Below are 22522 nucleotides of genomic sequence, written 5' to 3'. Positions count from 1 at the left end.
CAACTGCAAAGCGCAGGAGAAGGTTCCGCCTCTGCTTAATCGAAGGTCATTTCTGCTAAGCTGCATGCTATATTTACCACCTGGCTTGTAATGGCTGCTTTTATTCAAATGCTCTGCGGTAAAATATATGCACGTGTAGGGGATGAGGACTTTATCATTGAAACCTTCTGCAAGAAATTAGGGGAATGAGGAAGGCTCGCACGCTTCCGCAGCAAAATTAGGTCAGGACGCCTTTGAACGGCGCCATTTGAAGGCTGTGCCAGACTTCAGATCAAATACTTTTTAGTGCATTAGACCCAACGGCTTAAGAGATGAACTTCTATACTGCTGATAATTATTACTAGTGCTGTGCATTGCTGCCTCCCTCTCCACCTGTGGATAATTATAAATAGCCTACATTTTCCAGTCCCTGACATATGCCACACGGTTAACAGCCCTTCCAAAACCCATCCTTTATAACCATGGGTCACACATTTCAGATATGATGACCATATAACTCTGCACAGATTGGGAAATTACGGCTTGCCCCACACATACTCTTTAACTAAATGCTCCCTGGAATATACGTAATTAGCATCGCGGTAATTAATCATGTGAAGCTGGGAAGTGCCCAGCTGGCGATTCAAATGCAAACCTGTCTCTGCCCTCTGGTGCCTCCGTACAGCCCTGAACGGTGCGGCCAGGGAGCATCACTGCCACCGGCTCTGCCACCTCCTGCCCTGCTGGAGCACGGTCAGCCCCGGGGATGATGCTCTCCTCCACGCCAGCTCCTGATCTTAATGGGTTCCAGGGCTATCCCCAGATAAACCACACTCTAGTAGCCCAGCTGGGAGGGCAAATGCCAAAGCACTCTCTGCAGATACATAAAGCAGTTAATAATACGCCTCTTCCCCACGCAGCTTGACTGCTTACACCTCAAGGAATGGCCAATAGAGCCCACCAGTCCCCACATCCCCTCATGTTTGTGTAAAATTTCATTAATAAATTCATCCGTAAATTAACTGCAACAATGCCCAAACCCCAAAGGTCAATGCTTCAAGGAGTAAGAGGGGGTTACATAGCCAAAACAGTAACTCCGGCTCCTTTTGTGGAGCTTAACCGCGCAACAAGAGCGGCGGTAAGAAAAATCAAGGCATTCAGAATTTTAAGTCTTTAAAAACTCAGACTTTTCCTTTCTTTCTTTTTTTAAACTCTTAACATTCACAGCTGAGTTCACTCTAGCAAGCTTGGCTGTTGGGAGGGTTGTTAAGATACACAGAAATATCCACCTCCAGTCTCCTACCACTCCTTGTTTCGCTCTCCCGTTAGGTGACACTACTAATTGTACAGCTGCTACAGCTAGCTGCCAGCGACTGCGCTAAGGAGGTTTTCCAATTAGGTTAGCTGAATTAAATAACAAGAGAGAGAGAGAGAGAGAGAGATTAGCTTTTTCTGTGCATCTCTACGAAGCCAAAGAGAAATTCCAAAAAAATACTCTTGCTAATCCTCCCTTAGGACCCCTTCATCTCTGATCACAAATACAGAAATGCCATGTGAGCTACGCTACTACACGGGAACCGTGCCAGCTCTGACTGTCTGTACAGCCACAATCTTCAAGACAAGGGATCCTACCTATTTTTTTTGAGACTGACAGCATCTGCCAGAAGAAGTTTTCTCCCCAGTTTTCTTTAGATTCCTCTCGTCAAATACCTTTACACGCTTAAACCAGTGGAGATCCTCAGATGTTATGTGAGACAGCAAGAAGTAACATAGTGAGAAAGTATCACAGAGGTTCCTAACTGCATATTATAGAAGCACCAGATTTTTTTCCCAAGCTGAGTTTTTTTTATATCATAACACGAAACTGCCTAATTCTTCCAGTGCATATAGAGAAGGTCAGAAAAAAAAAAAAAAATGATAGGCACATGACCTCGGTAGCATTACTAAATATTCGCAAGTCCAGATTTCTTTAACCCACAGACAAGACTCATGGTTCTTAAAAAAAGTATCAGGAAACCTTCATCACTATTAATTTTATTTGGCTTTTGGCATATGACAATTTACTCCAGCAGGCAGAAGACCAATTACAGGTGTCCACCAGAAGAAACCTACATCAAGATACCAAGTCTCCAGCTCTTGGTTAAGTGGGAGAGACACAGTCAAGCAAGCAGCATTAGTGAAAGCACAAAACCCCAAAGCAGCCAAGGGTAGAATAAGCTTTTCAGGATTTGAATCACAGTAAGAACAGGAACAAAAGGGAAGAAAGGTCATTTCCCCTTTCTAATGCCCTACGGTTACAAAGCAGACAAGAAGTGGCATTTTCAGCACGGCAATACTATTGAGGGTACTGTCCCAAACCATTTTAGACCCAATGCTCCTGTGTTACCAGGAGCTCAGGAGTTCCCTCCAGCTGGTGAGCCCTGGCATGGTGGCATGGGCACACCTCCACCTCCCCACCCCAGCAGAAAGGCTATTTATTACTGAGCCTGAGACTCGGCAAAGCCATAGCGATCCCCCCTTGCTCTTCAACTGGCCATGGCTGCTTGGGCTAAACGCCACCAGAGAGAAAAGCATTTCTGATATGCAACACAGCTGGAGACGCAGCCAGCCATACTCGGCTTTAACGTTCCATCTCCTCCAGTCTCCTCCAGTCTCCTCCAGTAACTATTGTACCTGTGCGCTTTAGGGAGGTACGTCTGTTTTTAACTTGTGGCCATGGTACGTACTCCCCTCACCCCTCAAACCCTGCACAGCCAGGCCATTAAGCTGCAATGAGGTTTCCAATCGTTACTCAGCACGTTGGAGGTAAGGCTGTTAAATGGTATCAATATACCTTTTTATGGTCAGTTTTCAGAGTTGCCAACTTCTTCAGTGCCCTCATGTCATCCGTGCCCTCTGCACCCCAACGGATGCTCTATGCTGCTCTGCAGGGAGGACCACAGCTCCCACCAGAAGAGCAGAAACTATCTCATGGTTTGCCACAGGGCTTCCTCACCCACGTCCCGTTCACTGCCAAACTCTCTGGAAACTTCTGGAGACCTCTGCCATGTTTTCATGCAGCAGACAGATATGTCGTCCACCAAAGGCGTTTTGCTCAGGAGACCAAAAGACAAATTCAATCAACCCAAGCTTCAACACGGAGAGACAATTTTAGCTGAGCCAGGAGTCCCTTCAGGCCACAACAGTTCTGGTGTGACCTCCCAGCCTGGCCAGGTCAGGTCCAGACCTATGTTAACCATTATTCCCAGTTTTTCTCTTTAGAATGGTATTTTTCCAATTCATTCACATTTCACAGTGATGAACATGCCTGTCCCGCTACCAGGGCTCTGAGGGCAAAGGGAAGGCTGTGCTGGAGAACCAAATCAAAAGCACCTGTGGGAGCCACGGAGGATCAAATCATACTTACGGAGGAAAACTGTTACGAAATTGCTGTATTAAATCACCAGTGGAGAAACAAGAGGAAAACGATTTGTAAACACCACCTTCTGTTTAAGGCCTTTTTTCCTAGTAAGTAATATCAGAGAAGCTGCTCTTCCTATCCTAATTCAGGCCAGGAGAATTATTAAGATGATTTTGAGAGCAATTTTGTTCTGTTTATTTAACTGGGAGTCCTCCTCATGTTCTGCGTGGCACTTCGTTTCCTGACACTTGAAAGACACACTGTCTTTCGTAAAAGACATGCACACAAAAGTATATAAAATTAAAATATATGTAAAATAGAGATGTATGTAGAATAAAAACCTATATATAATACACACAAAGTTTCAAAGCCCTTCCGAGATAGAACTGCAACAGCTGCAGAGAGCTCAGTGCTGAACGTTCTGTGGAAGACAGTCTCCAGGAATATGTAATTTCAAACATACTCCCAAAAGTTTCATTTCAAGACAATTTAATTGTTACATTCAAAAAAATCAGCCTTCACAGATGAGAAATAACCAAAGAGCACGCGACTGGAAAATTACAAGCAACTCCACCAAAGACAAGACTTTAGAAGATATTCATGGCACTTTAGTAACTTTTCCTTTCTACCTCCAGGACTAGTCATCTTTCTTCTACCATGGACAAAGAGATTTGTGAGTTCCCACATGCTACAGATGCTCAAGTCACTAATGATCCTAAAGCATTAATCTTCTAACATCGTATGCTGCCACAACAGTTCTTGAGAACTTTTCACCTTCTTTCAGTGAGACTTATGCAAGCCACTCACTAACACAACCAAATTTCACACACCCTGTTCATGGATGCCCCTTCTCCTTGCTGCACACACACTTCCATTCCCTGTGCTTGTGCTGCCACCCGTGGCAAGTACCGAGTGCCCCTGAGCTCCTGACTGGGAGGAGACGCGGTGCCACAGCCAGGACAGGACCTGGATGTTCTGCAACCCTCCTTCCACGGAAAACTCAGAATCTTGCTTCTCAGCAACGTTATTCTATGCACATTCTTGCTGCGGGAATTATACACTATTATTATTTATAGGGCTAAGCCATACCTATTTTTATTTATGCAATGTCACAAATTTATATTCAATGGAAGCTCAATTTTCGGATGTCCCAATAATGATGTATTTCCATTACTTTGAACTGGCTTCACCTTTCCACTTTGCTTCCCTTGCAGGTTTCCATTTTAAATAATAAGAACACCATCAATGTCACACCTCCGCGCCTGCATATTTGAATGCGGAATCTCACAACACTTGAAAGGGATTTGAAAGGAAAGGCTTTGCGGAGGCTTTCACCTGGTAATCAGTTTAAGTGACGCACTGATTCTGGGATCTCCACTCCCAGAATGAGCACGGCTAAACAACAGAGCAAAGGAAGGATCTGTCTCCTGGACACATCTCCTCTCCTCAGCCCGCGAGATACAGCATGTATTCAAGCCCGTCATTAGCCTTCCCCTGCAGACCCCAGTCCGAAAAGCAAACAAGACTCGGCTCTTAAAGCTAAAAGAGATCAAGCGCACGGGGCTTGGCTGGTCACAGCTGTGCCCTCCAGCTGCTGCATCCAGCCAGCTGTTCCTGAAGGTACTGCAGGGTCACCACAGCTGGAATTAAGGCAGCTCAGCCCCGAGAGAGAGGAAGGCTTACTTCTATTTGTGTAACTAATGGAGGCACATCAGCAGACATACCTAAGAGGATCCTGGGGCAGGTAGGAAAGATGGAAGACCCAGTTGGGTTATTCATTCATGTGGCGGCAGGCACATTACGTTTTTTCTTCTCTCAAAACATCCTTCGTCTTGAGGCTACACCAGTCATGCACCCAACTGCCCCCCCGAAAAATACTTTACATGCCAGGCTGTATTGCTTTAGCAGCACTGTTTTCTACAGCTCTGCGAGGCCATTACGGTTACACTTCTGCAATACCTTTCAAAAAATAAGGATAGGCCACTTCACACTGATCTGAAAGGTGACAAGCGACCTCCATTAGTGTGGAAGCACCTCTAGAGAAAATTATGCCTTATTACGGCTAATCAAGCAGGAACAACACATGTCTGACAACATAATATTTAAAAACAGACAACACATTCCGGTTGTTAATCACAATGCCGGTTTCTAACCATTTTGATTCAGTTCCTGTGTATACCACAGGCTCTTTGACCTTCTGCAAGTCCCTTTGTCTCCTCACCCTTAATAAGAGTACAAAGTATGTATTTTTCTTCACGCTCAACTCAAACACAGCCAAACAGGTTTTTATTTGAACTTTCCCAAATCAATTCACCTTTGGAACAAAACAATTTAGCCTAGAAGGCAGATTTCTGAAGAAGTTGTTTATATATAAACTACAAATAGTGATTTCAGATGGAGCGTCCAGCTCAGGTTTTAGTTAAGCACGGCTTAAGTAAACACTAAGAGCCTATCTACAGACAAGGCCAAGTTCTGCAGATTCATCACCACCCCATTAGTCATTATTTCATTTTAAATGAACCCCCTACCTGAGACGCCAACAGAAATCTTCTGTGCAGCGCAAAAGTACTTGTTGCAAATTGCTGTTAAACGCTCCTGCTGCAATCAGTTTTCCAATACTTTTGAGGATTACACGTATTTTGTATTTCTGCCTAAATATCTAGTATGCTTTTGAAAGCATCCCTCAGGGCTGAGCTAATCAGGAAAACAACATACATACAGAGAACTGTCATTACTACAGGGTCAAACACTAATGCGGTCTTTACTCGAGAGATTGCAAATTATACTTCAATGTGAGCAAGAGAAATTTCGCTCCCAAACTGCTGAATAGTGCCATGTAACCTATGAATAAATTAATAGTCCTGAAAAGATTATAGATAGCAGTTTATTGTCGTCTTGTAAGCATGAACCAAAGATAACCAAACAACAAGCTGTTTGCAGAACCGCCTAAAGGAATTCTCTCATGCTTGCTACAACACGGAGAGCAAAGCAACTTGAATGAGGACCAAATTGCTTGCTCGTGACTTGGGCATCCTCTCTCAAAGACAGCAGCACAGAGGGCATCTTTATGACTTACATTCAAGTAGCTTCTTACACGGGGCCTCAGATAAGCTCGCCAGTCTCAAACACAACATTTCTGTTAAAAATCAGAGTCAGTCAAATCTATTGAGAAGACAAAAGGGTACTTTTCCGTAACTAGACAACAGCCCTTTGTTCAGCCACTGAGCCTTACTAAAGCCTGTAATTCTTCGCCATAAGGAAAATGTTTAAACTGGTCAATGGCAAAAGTCAATTTGGTGCGATAATGTAATTAATAAATGCCATCCATATGCCTCTGCTTGACGTTTTATAAAGACAATTGACCACTAAGAGCAGGGCGAACGGAGCTTTCTGCAAACGACTGTCTGCTCCACGGAGAGCTCAGCTGCGGCAGGGAGGAACGAGCTCTCCTCCAGGCTCAGGATTCCCTGCCAAAACACCATGTTCCCCACCAAGGATGGCAGGTAGCTCCCCACCATCCCCTCCGGAGGCTTTAGATCCTAGCTGTATGTTTGAAGTGGGGCTTTTCATAACTCGCACCTCTGCTAGCCAAGCAATTAGGCTTCGACCTCTGCTAGTCAAGAAATTAGGCCTTGATCTGGTCACCCTGAGATTACATTTAAGATTAGGACCACAGAGACTTAGATCCATCAAAACTTCAAACAAACCCAAGGCTTACAGCTCATTCTCCCTAGTCCACCATCTTTATCCCATTAGCTGCAGCGGTTGCCTCAAACCTACCACAGAGGTATCGTCTGCCCAAGAACCACAATCCCACTACCCGACTTCAAACCCTGAGATATTTGTCCCGACTTGCTCCCGACGACGAGGCTCTCATCTACTTCCCCGATAAGGATCTAGAAAAAAATGCAGAGAAAACATCTCTGCACTTTGGGCCTGAATAGTAAGTCAGTTCCAATGCAGACCTCGGGGCTAAGATATTAAAAAGAGAAACTGCTTCAGTGTTTGATCTTGGGTCAAGATTCATCTGTTCTTTAATTTTTAAAAGATAAGCTAACCTGGGAGGGAAACCTATTCCCAGAAAGTGGCTCCTGAGAACATCCAGATAAGGGGCGGCTTCATTGCAGCACCAGAATTGTAATACCCAAAACTGGTGGCAAAACCCAGAGCTCCCCCGAATTTCCAGCGTACGGCAGCGCAGGCAGATGTTGCATGGGAGCACCCAGATGTTCAGCCAGAGCAAGGGGAGCAGCCATGGCAGATGCTGCTGGCTGATTGCAGGGGCTGCCAAGCCACAAAAAGCAATGGACAGATATTTATTAATTCTCCAGTGAGAAGAAAAAGCTCACGTGAGTTGGGGAAGGGTGGAAATAAATCAAGGCGAAAAAAATTTCCTACCTTTCTTTGGAACTTACTTGGCAATGCAGATTTAACATGCTTAGGGGAGACACGCACAGCATATAAATCTGAAACGCCACCTATCTCTTCAGCCCTTCATCTCTCTTCTCCTGTAATTACTATCTCCAAAGTTTAGCTGCATTTTTCAAAAAACTAACATTTCTCCTCTCCAACACACTATTGATTTTCCAAATTCCAAAAGCAAAGTAAACATTAGGAACAAATGCAGGAAAATTATAGCATTGTGCTTCTGAAATACTAAATATTTCTGAAAAAAATACCCAATATTATCTTTGTATCATCTTTCAATAACGTTTATGCCAACAAATCAGTGCTCAGAGCTTACAGAAGAAACAAAAAGACCACCCAGTTGCTGTTGATGCCTCAGTGCTCTATTTTACTGAAAGCCTAAAAACCAACCCCACACACGCGTTGCTGACGTGAAGCAAAGTCTCCAGGCTCCAGAAACCTCACTGAGGAAGAGAAGAGCCAGGATCAGCCTTCTGTGAGGAGAGCAGCGCAACCTGCCAGCCAGCAAAGTTCCCCAGCGCCCGCTTGGGCTTGCAGGGAGGATGAGACTATTGCACCAGCTCTGGAAAACCGTTCGTCCCGCTGCCGTGACCCAGGATGAAACGGAAAGGTTTACCAGTCTCTTCCGAATGGGAGCTGACAAGTACAGCTGGATGCTTGGCGCTGCTCCCTGGTGCTATTAAAATCAGCAAGAGCTGACTCCTGCTATCATCAGGACCAGACCCAACCTCTTAAAAGGCACATCAGGCCTCTCACTATTACAGAGTTTGCCTTTTCTTTCCAGAGGTTTCATGCCACTCTTTTTCCCCTCTCCTAAAAGCAAACCAGGAAGCCTTGAAAGTACCTAAAAAGTACATTTTTTTGCCATTTAGCCAAGCCTGGGTGAACTGCCCCACATCCTTCCAGGCCCGCTGGGGTTACCGGACCCCGCTCTAATCTGGCATCTCACCGCACGCTGCGCTGATGGCAGCAAACCACCCCGCGAGCCCTGGCTGCGATCCGCCAGCTCTGATGTGGGCAACACTTGCCACCACGCGCAGGTCAGCACGAACAGGTCGGGCTCCCCCTCACCCTCCGCGTCCCCACCATGTCCCCAAAGGGCGACTCCCTCGGGGGAGCTGGCACAGCACAGCGGAACCCATCTGCGGCACCACAGCCCACCCCAGGGCACACAAAGCGCGTGCCCAGCATGGGCAGCTCTGGGTTCCAGTGCATTTTTAACAGGGCTCCGACATCTACTTGGCCCACCCCACGAAGAGTCTTCTTGCTTACAAGAAGGGAACACAGGGAACCCACTGCTTTAGGAAACAAAATCTCCTGCTGCCTTCCCCTTCCCTGCTCAAAAAACTCCTGTATAATTTACTTCATCGGAAGTTATATTTTTACCTTGCAGCTTTGCCTAGATAATAATAACAAATAGCAGAATCAAAAAAAGTGGAAGAAATTTAGAGCTAAAACCACCTGACAGTGCTCCAGAGAGCCAGCAGGTTTTCTTCAGCATCCACATAAAACTTCTCTTATGATCAGGACAGCCTTCTGCAGAAGACAACAGTTTCAGCATCTACCTTTTCCCAGAGACCGGTCTACAAAATCCCACCTTAAAGGACCACGTAGCTGCTGCATAGTGGGGGGGGAAAAAAAAAAAAAAAAAAAGAAGAAAAAAAAAGAAAAAAGGAGGGGGGAAAAAAAGAAAAGGAAAAAATCCACCCCGCCTTTACTTTTCCAGTCTCTCCACAACTTTCTGGCAGCAGCGAGGGCGCTGCAGCAGGGCCGGGCAGGCTCCCCCCCTGCTCCCCGAACCGCGCTGCCCCCGTACGCCCTGACAACCCGCCTCCCGCTGCCGCAGCACCTTCATCCTAAGGCAAAAACACATAAAACTTAATACTTTACTAATTACTGTGGCAGTTTAATAGTTACTACACCATCAGAGGACTTCGTAATAACAGCATTTCTATAAAATTAAAGTATATTGTACCTCATTAGCCAGGGTGTTTCTGCAGCGCAGTTATACTTAGCGGAAACAGGAGTCAGTGTTCTACACAACCCTTTTTTAATTAGTCCTTAAGAAAAGTGTTTTGCAATTGTATCCTTAGAAATCCCTAATGATGAGCCAGATTTCACGAAGGCTGCGACTGGGCTAATTTATACAATAGCTAGACAACTTCAAAAGTTAACCCAAGCTAGTGACATTATTTAGTTCAGTGGAGCAGCTCATTTTAATTGGATTAAATTGTCATGGTTTTTTAATTTCATACTGAAACCTCAATTTATTATTTCCTAATATTTGCCCAACACTGCAACCGTGTCATCTGCACGCCCCCTTCCCTCAAGACAATCTCAGATCCAGCGATGGAAAAGACGAAAACCCCTCCAGCCGGCCCTCACCAGCTCCGCTCCGCGGAAGGGTGGGAGCGCTTCTCCGGAGAGTGGCTCTTCCAGAGGTACAAATCCCGGCAACCGAGTTAATTGCATTAAGCAGAGGCCCCCGGTTAGCAAATACACTTGTGGCTCGGACAAAGTGTCAACAGCGGCATTACCCCGAGCATCCCGCGGCAAGAGCGGAGGGAAAGGGCCGGCGGGGACAGGGCAGGCTGGGGCTCCGCCGAGCGGCGGCTCCGCGGCCGGGACAGGCTGCTGCCCGGGAGGCGCGCAGCGCTGCGCACCCGCGCAGGGAGAGGCGCAGCAGCGAAGCTTTTGGGGCGTCCTGAGCCGCGCAGCCAAAGCTAGTCACGGCTTTTTTTTTTTCCCCCTCTTTTCTTTATCTTTTTAGCAACCGGCCGGGGTGGGTTGATCTTGCACGGAGACGCTCCCGCCTCACCGCCCGCGAAGCCGGGGGGAGGCGGCGTTTCTCCCAGCGGGGCCGGGACGGGCACAAAGCCCCGCGGGACGCGGCGCCCCGAGGGCTCCCGGAGCCAGCCCCGCGGCGCTGCCGCCCCTCGGGCGCCCCACGGCCGCCGGGCAGCCCCCCTCCCTCCGGGGCGGCAGGGAAAGCGGCACCGGGGGGGCTCCGGGGCCGGCAGGCGGCTGGGTCGTCGCGGCAAACTTCTTATGAGGCTCGCTGGAGGGCGGCAGGGTGCTCCGCTTGGCTTCGTGGGCTTTTTTTTTTTTTTGGGGGGGGGGGGGTGTCTCTTTTTTTTTTTTTTTTTCTTTTGGTGGGGGGGTGCCTGCTGTTTGCAGAGCGCTTAGCTATCAACAGATGCCCCCGCCAACCGGTGAGCAGCGGTGCCCAGGCGGCTGCCCCCGTCCCGTCCCGCCGCGCCCCGCGGGGCTGCCGCCCCCCCCCACCTCACCTCCGCTCGCCCCGGTACTCACCGGCTGCCCGGAGGCGCAGGCCACGAAGCTGACGGTGAGCGCTAGCCACACGCCCCGCATTATTCCCGCGGAGCCGCCTGGGGCCGGCCACAAAGGAGAAACCGGGGGGCGGCGGCGGCGCCCGGGGGGGCGCGGGGCAGGGCCGCTGGCGCCCTCCGGCCCCGCCGCGCTCTTTCCGCTCCTCTCCGCGCTCCGCTCCGCCGCTGGCCGGCGGGCCCGGTGCTGCGCGGAGCTGGGGCGCCCGGGCTGCAGGCTGCGCGGTGCCGGCTCCGCCGCCCTCCTCCCTCCCTCCCTCCGCCCCGAGTGCGCGGCGGCGGCGGCGCGGCTCCCAGTTAAACCCCGCAGAAATTCCTGCAGGATTACAACACAGATTGGCAGCTCCCCCAGCCAGTGGAAGGAGGCGGCGCGCCGCCGCCGCCGGCTCTCGCCCCTCGCAAATTCAAGCAACTTTCCCCCCCCCAACCCCCAACGCCACCCCTGTCGCTCTCCTCCTCCGCCCCGGTCTCCCCTCTCTCGTCGTTCCCCCCCCCTCCCCCCCCCGCCCCCAGTGGAAAACATGAGCAGCGCCGCGGGCCGACGGAGCGAGGGCCCGGTGTTTATAGCGGGGACGTGGAAAAGCTCCCGCTTTTCAAGGGAAATCTGGCCGCTGCCGCCTGCTCTTAGCGCTCGGCCGCCGGCTTTCGCATCGCTGCTCCGCTCCACCCGCCCCGGTTAGCCCGGGTGGCAGCCTCAAGTGTCGGGAAAAAAGCAGAACGGAGGGGTTAAAAATCACGGGGAGGGGGGATATCCCAAAATGCCAGCCCACTTTGGATCCCCACTTGGCTTTCGGCCCCACGGTTCCATTTTTCAGGCTTTTCTCCCTTAACAAGAAGGCAAGAAACTTTTAGGGGTGAGGGGGTGGCAAGCAAGAGAGGGCTGCAATTTGCACCTAGTTACATGGATCCAGGAGCTATGTCTTCAAAATAAATACTGCAGGAATTGACAGCCCCAAGAATGTGCGCTCCAGGAGCCAAACCAAGAGGTCTTGCTATGACTAGTCCATGGTATTTCTCAACTGGGGAAAATGGTGGTATTGCAGAGCTGAGGAGCCTCAGCCCGATCCACTTGCCTATGCCAGCATGTTTCCACCGCTGAACACATCCATATATTACATCAGTCATTGGACATGGGAAAGGAGCAACAACCAAGACAGCAAAATCTATCAGTCTCGCTTACAAACTACCACTTGTGATTAAATTCAGAAGGCTGTAGGCAGCGTTTTATAGCCCGAGCCAAATGGTCACAAGGACTGTAATGGTCTCTTTTGCTTTAGCAAAACCTATCCCTCTTAGAGGACCCTGGCCCAGGGACATCCCATGGGCAGATGTTTTTGGTTTTCCACACCCTTTGCCTTTATTCCCCTGGGCTCTGTGGAACCCTTCGGCAGACGGGTGGTGTTGAGATCCCAACCACCTTTGGTTCCCGCCCTGGTTGCCTTCCTATCAAAACAGGAATGCCATGTAAGAAAATAAAACCAAGTTAATTTGGCACAAGCCATCTCTCACCCCGCTCATCGCTTTCCCAGCCTCTCCCAGCCTCCCCCAGCCAAACACGCGTGCCTGGAGCTCCCTGCGCAGTGTGGGTGCAGCGGCTGACTCTGTGCTGGGGAGCGGCGGGACCCTTGTCCCCAGATTGGTCGAGGGCCATGCCTGGAGTGCTCTCCCTGCGCGCCGCCCAGTCCCAGGAACGTGATACCTCTCAATGGTTACCACACTTGCTATTTCTAGATCCACCTTCCAGACATGCCATGTCATTGGTTTTTAGGCTGTATTCCCCACTGAATTCTTATCAGATTTTCAATGGCCTGCTCCTCGTGGGTGTCATACACAGATTGCTTAATATATTCCTTATATTAAACAGATTGTTTAATATAATCCTTCTCCTTTAAAGTAAGTTGAAAATGCTTAGGACCTTATTCTGTGTATCCTCTTCCTTTGTAGGCAGCAGGATTGCAATCCAACCAAGCAACAGTTTCAGCGCTGTTTGATGTGGGTGAGTGAAGTGCAGTGAAGCAAAGGGAGGAAAACTCCAGTTGGGCCAAATCTGTAGGACCTCACATAGGCACGGGGTCTTACAGGCACCCCCGTCTGCAGGGCTGGGAGAGATAAAGAGGTTGCAACTTGCCCCAAGTCAAAGCGGAAACCAGCAATAGCATTCCTTATGCTGGCAGGATCCTTAACAGCAGGAAAACAGAACGCCACATTAGAAACAAATAACATAAAAGAGCAAATGTGAAGACAGAGGAGCTGAGTACAGGAAGCATCCTAAGGGTTGTCAGACACTAAGAGGCAGGTGATTTACTACAGCAGGGGTTTTTTTTAGCATTCAGACCTTTCAGGCATGTCTTTAACAAATAAACCATCTCACCTTTTCTTTCACGTGGCAATCCACGATTATCAGGGATTTATGTACTTGGTAGAATCTATCCAAGACCAAAACATGTGCAAACAGCGAAGGGAAGGCCTTCCTCAGGCAAAGACAACACCAACTAATGGGCTCCTCGTGGACCACGAGTGTCCATACGGACAGTGCCCATGAAGAACTCGGAGCTAAGACCTGCAAAACCTCCAAATGCCTACACACATCCTTAAACCTGTGCGGGGGCAATCTCTGATGCCAAGCACAAAGCTGAGCACACGCATTAATACTAGGAAGAGCAGAACTGAAGACCAGAAGCCAGACAGATAAGTTGGACAGATAGAAATGAGTGTAAAGAGGAAAGAAGAGAAAAGAAATAACGCTTGTAGGTCACAGAAATAACAAAAGATTGTCTTGGGACCCACTTGCTGCCTCCCCACACTCCTGAGCCGTGTGACTGGGAACACCGCACTGCGTCCACGCGTGGACCCATGGAGAACGGCTGTGCCCCCTTATCACAACCAAGCACCCTGGCACCTGTTCTTGTCGCCCCGATTTTACAGGGATAGAGGCAATCAGAAAGCCCAGCACGAAGCTGAAACCAAGTGTTTTTAACCCAAAGGAGTTATGTAATAAGAACTGCAACGAGAGGGTAATCGGAGCCAGGCGATGAGAGAGAGCTGCCAAGAGAAAGCTGCAGGCCTGGGCGTTTCTGACGCAGACTGTCAGGCCGCGATCACCACACTGCCTTTGTGCCACCCCGAGTCCCCCCAGCCCTTCGACGGGCACCAGCCACCCATTCACAACGCCGACGTGGAGTTAAACCAGGATGGAGTGGGATTAAGTGACAAACTTCACCAAAGGCCCCTTCCCTGGAAGCGTTCAAGGCCAGGCTGGATGGGGCTTTGAGCAGCCTGGTCTGGTGGGAGGTGTTGGGGGGTTGGATGGCATGATCTTTAAGGTCCCCCATGGCAGGGGGGTTGGAACTACATGATCTTTAAGGTCCCTTCCAACCCAAACCATTCTATGATTCTATGATTTTTCCAAAATATGTTATATGCTGGAAAGATGCAAGAGGACCCCATATATAGCATTTGCAATGTGGTTATCAACTACAGAAAAGCTCCTACTACAACCCAAGTGTCCACCAAATTTGAAAATTCAGCTCTGGATCTCTCCTAAGGGGAAATAAACCTTCTGGATTTGTAGCGTGTGTTCCTGGCTCTGGCTCATTCGCACTGTGCAGTCAAAGCACTGAGTGATTTCACACAAACGCAAATGTTTCTAAATCTAGGAGTACCACAGACTACAGACAGGGCTTTGCAGGACCCTTTTAGTGCGATGTGGCATGGATTTACTGGAATTTTAGGGAAGAGTCATGGCTAGAAAGAGATGGGAGCTCTGCAAAAAACAAGTTTGGAAATACTGGGGAAAAGATTTCCAGCCTATGGCCAAGGATAAGTGTGCTTAACAAGTTCCGAAGTGCTTCCCAAACATTCAATCCTGCGTAGCCAAGTCCTTCAGGTGACTTGCAGAACTAGCAGGGCTAAGTAGAGAGATCTACATGGGGAGGAGAGCTCCTAATAATGCCATTTCTCCATTAAGATTTGGCCAATAATGCAAGGTGTGACTGAGAACGCTTGGCCCAAAGCACCAGCAAACACAGCAAAACCCTGAGCCTCACGCTGCGGTCAAGTGGGTGATGAGGCGGCCTTGGCTGGAGCTGACGTTTGTTGTGTAAACGATCAGTGGCTGTGTTTGTGCCCAGGATGGGAAAGCCTTGGCATCACCTTCAAAAGTCATAAGAAGCGGCAAGTTTTCCCAAATAACTTATTGAAAGTGGAGCAGAACCTGTGAAAAGGAAGAAAGCATCTGACATTAAATCTGTTTGAACCCATGCCAGCAATGATCTGAAATTAACTTGCTAAAATATGTCGGTAGGACAGTTCAGGGTAAGATTTATTTCTATATCCCTAAACTCCCAAATTTTATGCTTCTAATTTAAGAACAATAGAACTCCCCATCTCTTCCATAAAAACGTCTCACTAAGTATTTGCAAGTGCAGTCGTGTTCATTTCTATATTATAATCTGAATTCAGGGATGTAGTAGGATGGGACTGGTGCTTATGGGACCATTGAACCACAGGAGAGGTGGCAGCAATTTTTGGTAATGTGACACTGAATGGTTCTTTTCTGCATCAGTTCTTAACAGTGTAACAATATCAACATGCATCCTTCTTCAGCAGGCCCTTGTTCCAAGGGTACCTCTTCTAAGCATCCCCAAAATACCCTGGGACATCTTTGTTTCTCTTTCATTCAAAGGCCTCTTCTGCATGCAGCTGCTGAAGCATAGACTTATGCAGGTTATCTGTTTTTTATTCCCTCTATCTGTTTATTTTGGTTAGATACAAAATATGTCTGCACAGAACCGGGCGCTCCCTGATAGCCGAAACAACAGCAGGGCAGGAGCTAAGGGCACCATTAAGCAACCAGTGCTTGTTGTGTCTGCTGTGGCACCGCCAGGGCCATAACAGTTGGACTGTGTGTGGTTTATAAGGTGGTTTATAATGCTGGGCTTTACACGAATGCAACAGAAGATCTGAGCTTGGCCTGCAACTTTGCTGGGCGACAGAAAACTTGCGGCAAGCAAAACTTTTTCGCTTCTTTTCCTTGGAAAAGAATAGTGGTAGGGAGGCCTAATAAAGAAGACGCTAAAAGGCTGGCATTACGGGCAGAGCGCAAGCAGCGGCCTCCTTAAGAGATGGTGGGTTGGGTGAAGCAGTCCAGGAGCAGGCTGGAAACGGGGCTGGTTTCTGTTTGTCATTGTGCGTTGCAACAAAAGGAGGGAGCGTGGGTGGCTGCGGAGGGAGATGCTGCAGGTGGGGCGGGCAGGGGGGGGACCTGGTGTAACCTCCTGCTCCACCAGAGAACGGTGTTACCCAGCTTTCCAGAGGAGTTATGTTCAGGAAGCCATGACCCCTGCCTAGAGGGGGACAGCTGAACCCATCACTCACCCAGGTTCAAAGATGGCCTTTACACCTGGCATTAAAGCCCGGCGTTGGCAGTGCTCCTGGAGCAGGTCTCCTTCCCTGCTATCCAGCAAGTCGTTGAAGCTTTTAGATGTAAAACGCGTGCCTCCAGGGCCATGCTGATTTGAGGGTCTCTTTTCCAGGGGAAGGGCCTACCAAGCACCATAACCTAGTAGCCAATGACACAATACTGACAGCTAAGACCACCAAAAATTATGAAACTGGGCCAAAAAAATATTATATTCCCACTTTTGGCGCTGGATGTTAACTGCTGTAAGAAATTCAGTGTCACTTCATGCTGGCGTCCTGAACAGGGTAAAATTTACCACTCTGCCATTCTAGCCAAAGCTATTACACTTTTCTTTTTTTTTTTTATTGGGACAAAATGTACCTTTAAAATACAAAAGATAGTTCTTTATCTCTGAAAGTTTCATTTAGAGCCATGTCCCAATATTTGCCTGGGACATTTGCATACCTGGAAGTGTCTCATACGTGGTAATCCCTGCAAATGAAATGCATTGTTGATTTAGTTTATTATCCTAAAAGATGATATCATGGTTAAGGTTTGTACGTGGTACATCAGGAGAAAAATACGGAAGGGTTGAATTGAAATAGATTTTAATTCTGCCAGGTATACTGCTGAAGTTAATGAAAGTCAGTTAGACATACATTTGGCTGCTGTTACTAACTGAATAATACAAGTAATAACACAGGCATCTATTCAATTCCTGATGAACATGAGTAATTTCCATTATCTTAAAATGTGTAGGAGTTATGAATTATAGGTGCAGAGATTACACAACACTTTTTCATTATTATATCTTGTTGTCAGTTGCTTATATATTTGCCAAAGTTTAATGCATCAAGCTGAAATTTCCTATGCTGGGTATCAGCCTCCAGATGACTTTATTTGTTTCGTTTTATTTTTGTTTTGCAAGTTTTATCAAGAATGGTACAGCTGTATCCAAAAGCAAGGTTAGGAGAAAGTATGTTATTTTGTCTATGGTAAGCAAAATTCCTTGAAACATTTATCCGAGAAGATGTTTTACCTCCATGCAAGGAAGTAAAAGGGCAAAAATTTGGCAAGGGGAGTCAACCAAACACCGGAAGTTTGCTTTTCAACACATTTGGGAAATTATTCCCAAATTTGGACCATGTCTAAGCATTACTGTCTTTGCAGTTTGTACGTGCTCGGTAGAGACTTGTTAAATTCTGACATCTAAAAATCCCATCTAGGCCGGGCATGTTCCAGCTCAGAGCCACAGAAATCTTTCTGTGGTTGGTCTCCAAATAAAAGGGCTGGCCGTTGGTTTCCGCTCGGCACTTGCAAGACAAGGTCTGCTGTGTGTGCCTGCGCGGGCAGGGGGAAGAGAAGGGGATTTGATTTACTCAGGGAGGAATAAAGAGAGGGGCAGTGGTTGTAAGAGCCGGAGAGTGAGGAGGAAGAGGGGTGATATGGGGAGGGAGCAGCGCGGTGGGGGAAGGACAAGAGCAAGGGTGAAGGAAGGCGCTGGCACAGAAGGGCATCAGACCCACGGTATGGGATACCCGCAGGAGGAAGGCAGGGTGGGCAGGAGAAGAAGGGGAGGGAGGTGGTCCTTCCAAAGACAAGGGTGATAACTGCCCATCATCGGACAACTGCGTTCTCCAGACCTCAAAATTACCATCGCTGGGCATTAAGGCTCCACGTTCTTCTGCTGTCAGCAAATAGCAATGGGAAGATGTCTGCCCTGACGCTCTGCATTGGCTGATCAGCATAAATAATAGTCTGTGTAGTGAGAGATAATGTTGTCAGTAAGATCCATGCAGCGTTTTGTCGTAGAAGTTGAAAGCTACGGAGACAATGACAAAGATGACTGTAATTAAAGATGGTATCATCTTTAGGATGATGCTGCAAGGACAACCTTAATTCTGATGTTTCTCAACTCCAAGCACTTTGCCTTGTAGCTTAAATGTTTTTATAGCAAATGGTACTTCTTAATGGTACTCTTAAAATATAATGCACATCATGTCATAGCTGGGTTAACTGATTTCTATTGTCTGGCCCTGGAAATCTGTACCCATATGAGTAATGCTTGCACACATGAAAAAATCACTGGAATTAATTGACACCACTTATCACCTCCTGACTTATGGGAGTAAACAGATATTGCAGGGCTTGGCCATATAATATACCGAGCATGCTAAAGGTAGTCCAGATTTGTGTATAATTGATGAAAGTACTTTAAAACAGTATCTGCTACCTCTTGCCTGCTCATAGTTTATCGTTCAGATATAAATATATAAATATTTTTAAAATAAACATATATTCCGACAGCAAGGGAGCATCTGTCTACATCAAGCCTTATCACAGCTCTGGAGGATTTTCGCATTTCTCCGTCTCTCTCTATTGGTGTTGTTTTTACCTTCTCAGGATGGAACTGGATCCGGAGCTGAAAGAATAAAATAAAGATGTGTCCAGGTCATACACGTTTCAGCATATTTATTCCAATCTCAGGATACACATCCTGTGAGCATCAAAACAAATTAGTCTGCAGCACAAGGAGAGGCAATGGTCTGACCGTTTCTAAGAGAAAATGCAGCTGGACTTCTTATGCTAGAGAAAAAGCTTCATTTTCATGTTACAAGCTTTTCTTCTTTTAAGTGTAGTTGCAAACTCATCGGGTACGTAGAAGAGGCTGCTTATTAGGGGTGGAATGAAATAATGACCAGTGTCCCTCAGTGGTTGTAGAGCAGTCCCCGAGGGAAGCCTGACACCCAGGTGAGGAGAGGAGCCACCACCTACCGCCATGAGACGACGCCGTGTGGGGTTTCCCCTGGCTGGAGCATCCCTCGTTTGGGGTTTCTGAAATCAAAGTGTAGTACACAAATTCTCAATAATGACCAGCTTCCTAATGATAGTAAAATGGGAATTATTCAGGGCTGCAAGCAAAGGACAAATTCTGAATGAGAGAAAATGAGTTCAAAGCATGTGATTAAATGGTGGTAGGCTTAAGGTCTTAATTCTCCTCTCCCACTATGCAAAGCAGGAGTAAGTCATTTGTAGTCAGTGAAGCTACAGAGATGTAAAATGGCATCGGAGGAGAATCAGGCCATTGTTCTCTGCAAAACTCACTGATAAGACATTAATTACTAAGGAGAAAATGCCATCAAAAGGATTTTAAATGCTTTGCAGAACTCAGGAGACAAACTCATTAAATGCTATGTCGTACAGGGAATTAGTTCCAAATTTGTGAATTCAGAGGAGGCGAATGCTGCACTACAGATAAATGGATGGTGGTTTTGAAAGCCTTCTTCGGAAGGCCTACTTTCTTTCGGAGGGGGAGCCAACCCCACACATTACGTCCAGAGATGTGAAACAATTCCAGATAAAATAAATCACCATGAACCTCGGTCCATCTCACACACTGAATCCCAGCCAACTGCAGTTGTTTAAGGTTTGTAAAAGTTCACTGGACTCTGTTTCCTGCCCAGCCTGTCTCCCCTTCCTCCCCTCCACTCACGGCTCTCGTCTTAGGTCAAGCCAGGCTTGGAAGCAGAAAAGCTAAACACCATTCCGACAGCATCATGTGCGGTCTTTCTAACTGAACACCCGATTAAAGTGCTAGAAATCTCACTGGAGAAAATCCCAGCTCCAGGGATGTGATAAAATCTATGGTAAAATTCTCATTTGACCTCTCCGAGGGCAAGATTTTACCCTCATGCTCACGATAATTCCCAGCTAGTTTTGCAGACCCCAGTTGCTGAGATATGGTGACCAAGTATTTGAAGCTCCTGACGTCTTTTTGAACAAAAGCCCTGAGCAGTTAACCCTCTATTTAATCCACCACGGAGGAGATGAAGCTTATTAATAGACAAAGAAGAACAGCAGAGGAGTTATCAGCGAGAAGTGAAAACATGACCACGTCACAGGGGACAGTGCTGTGTGCCCCAGCCAGCGCTCGTGCCACGTCCTGCTGGGGGACCCTGGATGCTGAGGCTCCCAGTCCAGCATCCTGGAGATCCTGAAGACAGGTTTTGGCCCCCGGCTTTAGCAGTGATGAGTAGGATGAATAATTGCCCCACCTGCCTTTTGCTTTGGGCATTGACAAGCGCCCTGCAGCAAGAGACTGGGAGTCAGGCCTCTCGGGGCTGAGGTCCACATCAGGCTGTGTGATGGGACGAGGGAAGTGGGGCAAGAAGACACACTTGTCACATGAGGCAGGGGCAAGGTGGGGATGCCACAGTACGTCCCTAACACATGACCTGTGTGCCACACTGTCCTGTGATCCAATGGGGTGACTGCGTTCCTCTCACAGCTCCTGTGTGAAGGGGAGAGTCCTTTCGAATGTCCCCTGCATCCCGGCTGTTTCTTGTCACTGTTGTTCAAACCCAGCCACTTGAAGCGGAAGAAGGTTCAGACTATGTCATTGGCGTCATCGCACACTGATCACATTTTGGGACCGGTGGCAGGAGCTCAAAAGGATTATTCACAGTCCCTCGAGCTGCCAAAGAGGCCGTCCACTGCAGAGCGGCAGGAGTGGTTCCCTGGCTCACGGGAGGACATGTCTGCCAGGACAGCAATGGCCTCGGCTGTAGGACATGTCTGCCAGGACAGCAACGGCCTTGGCCGCGGGACTTGCCTTGTCATCCCCATCCAGCCCTGGGCACTTGCAGTTCAGATTCCTGGGTGCCAGGAAGATCGACAGGTACCTAGCCATGGTCAAAGTGGTCGTGATAACATAGTCTCACTCCTCAAAACAGTGACAACTTATGCATCGGCCAGAGACCACCCCAATTATGTCTCTCAGTGGACCCTGCTGCAGCATCACAGAAGTCATTTCCAACTTAAGTGGCACAGCGAGGCTGTTGCCTTTCCCTTGCACATTGGTCTGGGTGCTCTTCTGCTACCAGAGAGTTCAGACTTCTCCTGCCCCATGCAGTCTTTGCATTTCCACATTTTAACTGCACTCGGTTGGAGTGTTGTGACTGTCAGTCCTGTGGTGTAATTCTGGGTGATAGTGCAGATGATACACCTGCAGATTTTTTGGATCTTTCCTCCTCCAGTCGAGGAGATCAAGTCTGATCAAGTGAGTCTGACCACAGAGGTGTGTGGGCAAAGTCACCAGATGTGCAACATCTTAGACACAAGACGGGGAATGACGTGGAGGGTGCCCAGCTGCACAGTTTGAGGAGTGTAGAGCTTTTTTTTTGTCCTGTTACAATGGCAGCAGCAGCTGTGAGCACCCCTGTGCCAGACTGCATTGCTCACCGGGATGGCTGGCACGTGCCCAGGCTGGCTGACTGCAGGTAGTTGAGACCGTGGGTGGCAGGAAAGTGTGTGCCATTGGATAGAGAGATGCACAGCATGAGGTCCTTCAATGCAGGTAGCCACTGGCCACCTGGGGCACAACTGACCTGCCCCGTGTTGTGTGTCATCCCCTAGAGTCAGCAAGAACACATGGTCACGGATCAGGGAAGAACCCAGGGAAGGTGTGATCCAGAGGAACCACCCAATGGTTCTGGGCAGGACCAGAAGTCAAGACATATATCAAAGGTCGGGAAAAGGCTCAGAAGCAGCCACAATAGGTTTAATTTAACAGTTAGATTAATTGCAAGCACTGCCTGGAGCAGCTGATCATCATTCTAACCCTCAGCCCCAAAGCTGGCCAGGAGAGCATCCTCATCCATCACCAGGTCACAGATGGGGGGAGCCCTAGCAGAAAGAGGGCTTTTTTGGGCGAGTGATATATTTTTAATCCAAATCTACATGGGACCTCTTTTAGTGATAAATTTATACTAAATTCGGAAAAATCATAAAGATCTCCTTTTACTGTGTTTGCAAAGGCATCTTTTCAAAGTGGGACAAAAAGTGAATTAATAGTACGAAACGAAAAAGAATTAAAACAGCCAACATCAAAGTCATGGCTGCGTTGCTGCAGTGTCCCATCATTCGGCATCAGCTTGCTGGAACTGCGTCCATTCCAGTGTTTTGTTA

At 48.0% G+C, this 22522-nt stretch overlaps 1 protein-coding gene across 1 annotated transcript in view; it reads right to left on the bottom strand.

Annotated features, from left to right (window-relative positions):
- SDC2 (syndecan 2) overlaps positions 1-11445 on the bottom strand; it is a 59868-nt gene extending 48423 nt beyond the window's left edge. The window contains exon 1 of the mRNA XM_063327241.1: positions 11120-11445. Within this exon, the coding sequence (XP_063183311.1) occupies positions 11120-11179 (60 nt within the window). The 5' untranslated portion in view covers positions 11180-11445. The remainder of the gene's footprint in view (positions 1-11119) is intronic.
- Between the last annotated feature and the right edge of the window lie 11077 nt (positions 11446-22522).

Source organism: Chroicocephalus ridibundus, chromosome 2, assembly GCF_963924245.1.
Source record: "Chroicocephalus ridibundus chromosome 2, bChrRid1.1, whole genome shotgun sequence".
Taxonomy (NCBI): domain Eukaryota; kingdom Metazoa; phylum Chordata; class Aves; order Charadriiformes; family Laridae; genus Chroicocephalus; species Chroicocephalus ridibundus.
The sequence above is the reverse complement of the archived record's forward strand: the minus strand, read 5'-3'. Positions and strand labels throughout refer to the sequence as shown.